This window comes from Plasmodium gaboni, chromosome 5, assembly GCF_001602025.1.
Source record: "Plasmodium gaboni strain SY75 chromosome 5, whole genome shotgun sequence".
NCBI lineage: Eukaryota > Apicomplexa > Aconoidasida > Haemosporida > Plasmodiidae > Plasmodium > Plasmodium gaboni.
The window spans coordinates 439,306-442,325 of record NC_031485.1 but is presented as its reverse complement, the minus strand read 5'-3'; the positions used below and the strand labels follow the sequence as shown (position 1 = coordinate 442,325).

Sequence of the window (3,020 nt, the reverse complement as noted above, 5' to 3'; positions counted from 1 at the left end):
TATTAAAAATTTTTATTAATTTTTTTTTTTTAAAAAAAAAAAAAAAAAAAAAAAAAAAAAAAAAAAAAAAAAAATACATATATAAATATAAATATATATAAACACATAAAATTAGTAATTTAAAAAAAAAAAATATATATATATATAATATATGTATGATATTTATATCCATATATATTATGTCGTTTATATGATATATATATAATATTATAAATATTTTTTACCAAATACATAGAAAATGTATAACCTAATAAGTACATAATATATATATATATATATATATATATATATATATATTTATTTATTTATTTATATTATTGATAATATTTTATGATGTTTTAAAAAGATTTCCATTTTATTAATTAATTTTCATTAAACATATATCAATATAATAGGGGAATATAAAACACTCATTTGTTTGGATAGAATTATATTTTTGATTGAAAATTTTTGTATTGACTGAAAAAATCGTGTCGTTAATTTCTTTGTGTGTTTTTGAAGAGGTGTGTTGAGATAAATAGAATGAATTTAAATAATTAGAATTTTGTATAAATAATAAAAAAAGAGATAGATTATTTTTATTTAATTTATATAAAATATTATAAATATATAAATATGTATAAACAATAGAAAGAATTTGAATATTTTCGAAAGATAAAATTTGTATTATATTTTTAAATATATTATCATCTTTATAATATTCTTTATGAATTATATTATTATAATATGATTGTTTTATATATTTATGTTTGTGAGATATATAATTAAAATTTTGGTCTTCTTCATTTATATTATATAAATGATCATATATTAAAAAATTCATTTGTTGTAATAATATATTATAAAAGAAATGATTCATGTGTCCATTTAATATTAATGAAAATAAAAGATTTATTATATTTTTTATTGTTATATTTTCTTTTTTTTTTGCAATATGATACGAAAAAAATGTATATATATTTTTTTTATCATTTATTTTTCTTATTATATCATCATATTGATTATAATTATAAAATAATTTATTTAAAAACCATAACTCTTTATTTCTTCCATAATAATAAAAATAATTTAATCTTGATAAAAAAATATAAACTGATATAATACTAAATGTTGAATAATTTTTAATAAGAGTATTATTATTTTTTAAAATTATATTATGAATATAATATAAAGAGATTTCTTTATTAATTGAATTTATAGATTCGTCTTCATTAATACAATGTTTTTCAAACTTTTTTATATTCTTCACAGCTATATAATTACAAACCCCATTAAGAAACATACATATTTCTTTCTCATTATATGTATATATAATTTTATTCTTCATTTCTTCTAAGAGGATTTTTATAATATTATTATTACAGTAATTATAACAACTCATAGTATAAAACAAAATAACTTCATATTTATCTTTTTTATCAAATAATATATCAGTGTTGTTTTTTTTATTAATAGTTTTATTTTGTAAAAAAAAATTTTCTCTTTTATTATCACTACAGGATATGTTATTATTTTTTGATGATATTCTTGTGCTATGTAATTTATAATTCATATAATTTGGACATGGAATAGATGGAGCTGTCTTAATAATATTATGTGTTTTATTATTTGTTTGTTCGTTATTATCATCTTTATTATTTAATAAATAGGAATGTTCTATATGACTAGATAATATATGTCTACTATTAGAATATTTATTTTGATTTTTTATTTGATAATAATTATATATATGTGTGGATATATAATTTAATAAATGAATAATTTTTTCTTTAGGATATGAATATTTATTTAAAGAGTGTAATAAAATAATTAACTGTTTTATATTATAATTTGAATATTTATTAAGAATATAATAATCATATATATCATTTATAAGTTCTTTTTCTTTTGTAGATATATTAATTTTATATAAATTATTTAAAATAATAGAAACACTTGTAGTATTTAATTTATAAAATAAACATTCTGTATTTTCTTTTTTCTTTTTGATTAATTTATCAATTATTAATTTATGTAATGAAATATTTTTTATACCACATTTACCTTTTATATCTAATAATAAAGTTATATCTTGTTCATTCATATAATATATATAATCTTTAAAATATAATACAAAAGAATTCATAACATTTTTTATAATATTTCTTTTATTTTCTTCTTTTGTTTGATATAATATATTCATAAAACCTTTCAATATTAAAATATAACTTTGATTATTATATACTTTTTCATTCTTATATAATATATTTATCTTTTTATTTATATTTATAACATCTTCATAATTATTCTCATTCGTAATTTTACTATTCTTATAAAAATTATAAGAAAGCTTTTTCAATTTTTCCAATTTTTCCAATTTTTCCAAATTTTTCAATTTTTCCAATTTTTCCAATTTTTCCAAATTTTTCCAATTATTCAAATTTTCCAATTTTTTCATCTTTTCATTTCCTTGTACTAATGAAAAAAAACGCCCTCTTAACAAATGAAGACTACTCCTTTTATGATTCACAAACATAATTTAACAAGCATCTTTACTTTTTAAACTGAAAACACAGCCCATAATATAAATGTAAATATAAATAAATATAAATATTATGTATATATATATATATATATATATTTATATTTATTTATTTATTTATCTATAGATTCCTTAATACCGGTATGTTATAAATTACCAAGATTTCACATCGTGTTCTCTTTTTCGAATAAAAAAATATTTTGAAAATTTTGTAAATTCAAACAAGAAATATACAAACAAATACTCAAATATAATATTATATATATATATATATATATAAATATATTTTTTTTCTCTTTTTTTTTTTTTTTTTTTTTTTTTTTTAATTTATTTTTTAAAAATTATAAATTATAAATTAAAAATTAAAAATAAAAAATAAAAAATATAAATATCAAATTAAAAAATATATAATAATTTAAAAAAAAAAAAAATAAAATCCCACAAAAAAAAAAAAAAAAAAAAAAAAAAAAAAAAAAAAAAAAAAAAAAAAAAAAAAAAA

General features: G+C 13.8%; 1 protein-coding gene across 1 annotated transcript; it reads right to left on the bottom strand.

Annotated features, from left to right (window-relative positions):
* Positions 1–358: 358 nt before the first annotated feature.
* Positions 359–2,515, bottom strand: PGSY75_0511900 (hypothetical protein; the record flags this gene model as incomplete). Its single annotated transcript, XM_018784399.1, has 1 exon — positions 359–2,515. One exon carries the CDS (start codon positions 2,513–2,515, stop codon positions 359–361), a length of 2,157 nt encoding a protein of 718 aa, XP_018643054.1.
* Positions 2,516–3,020: the final 505 nt, after the last annotated feature.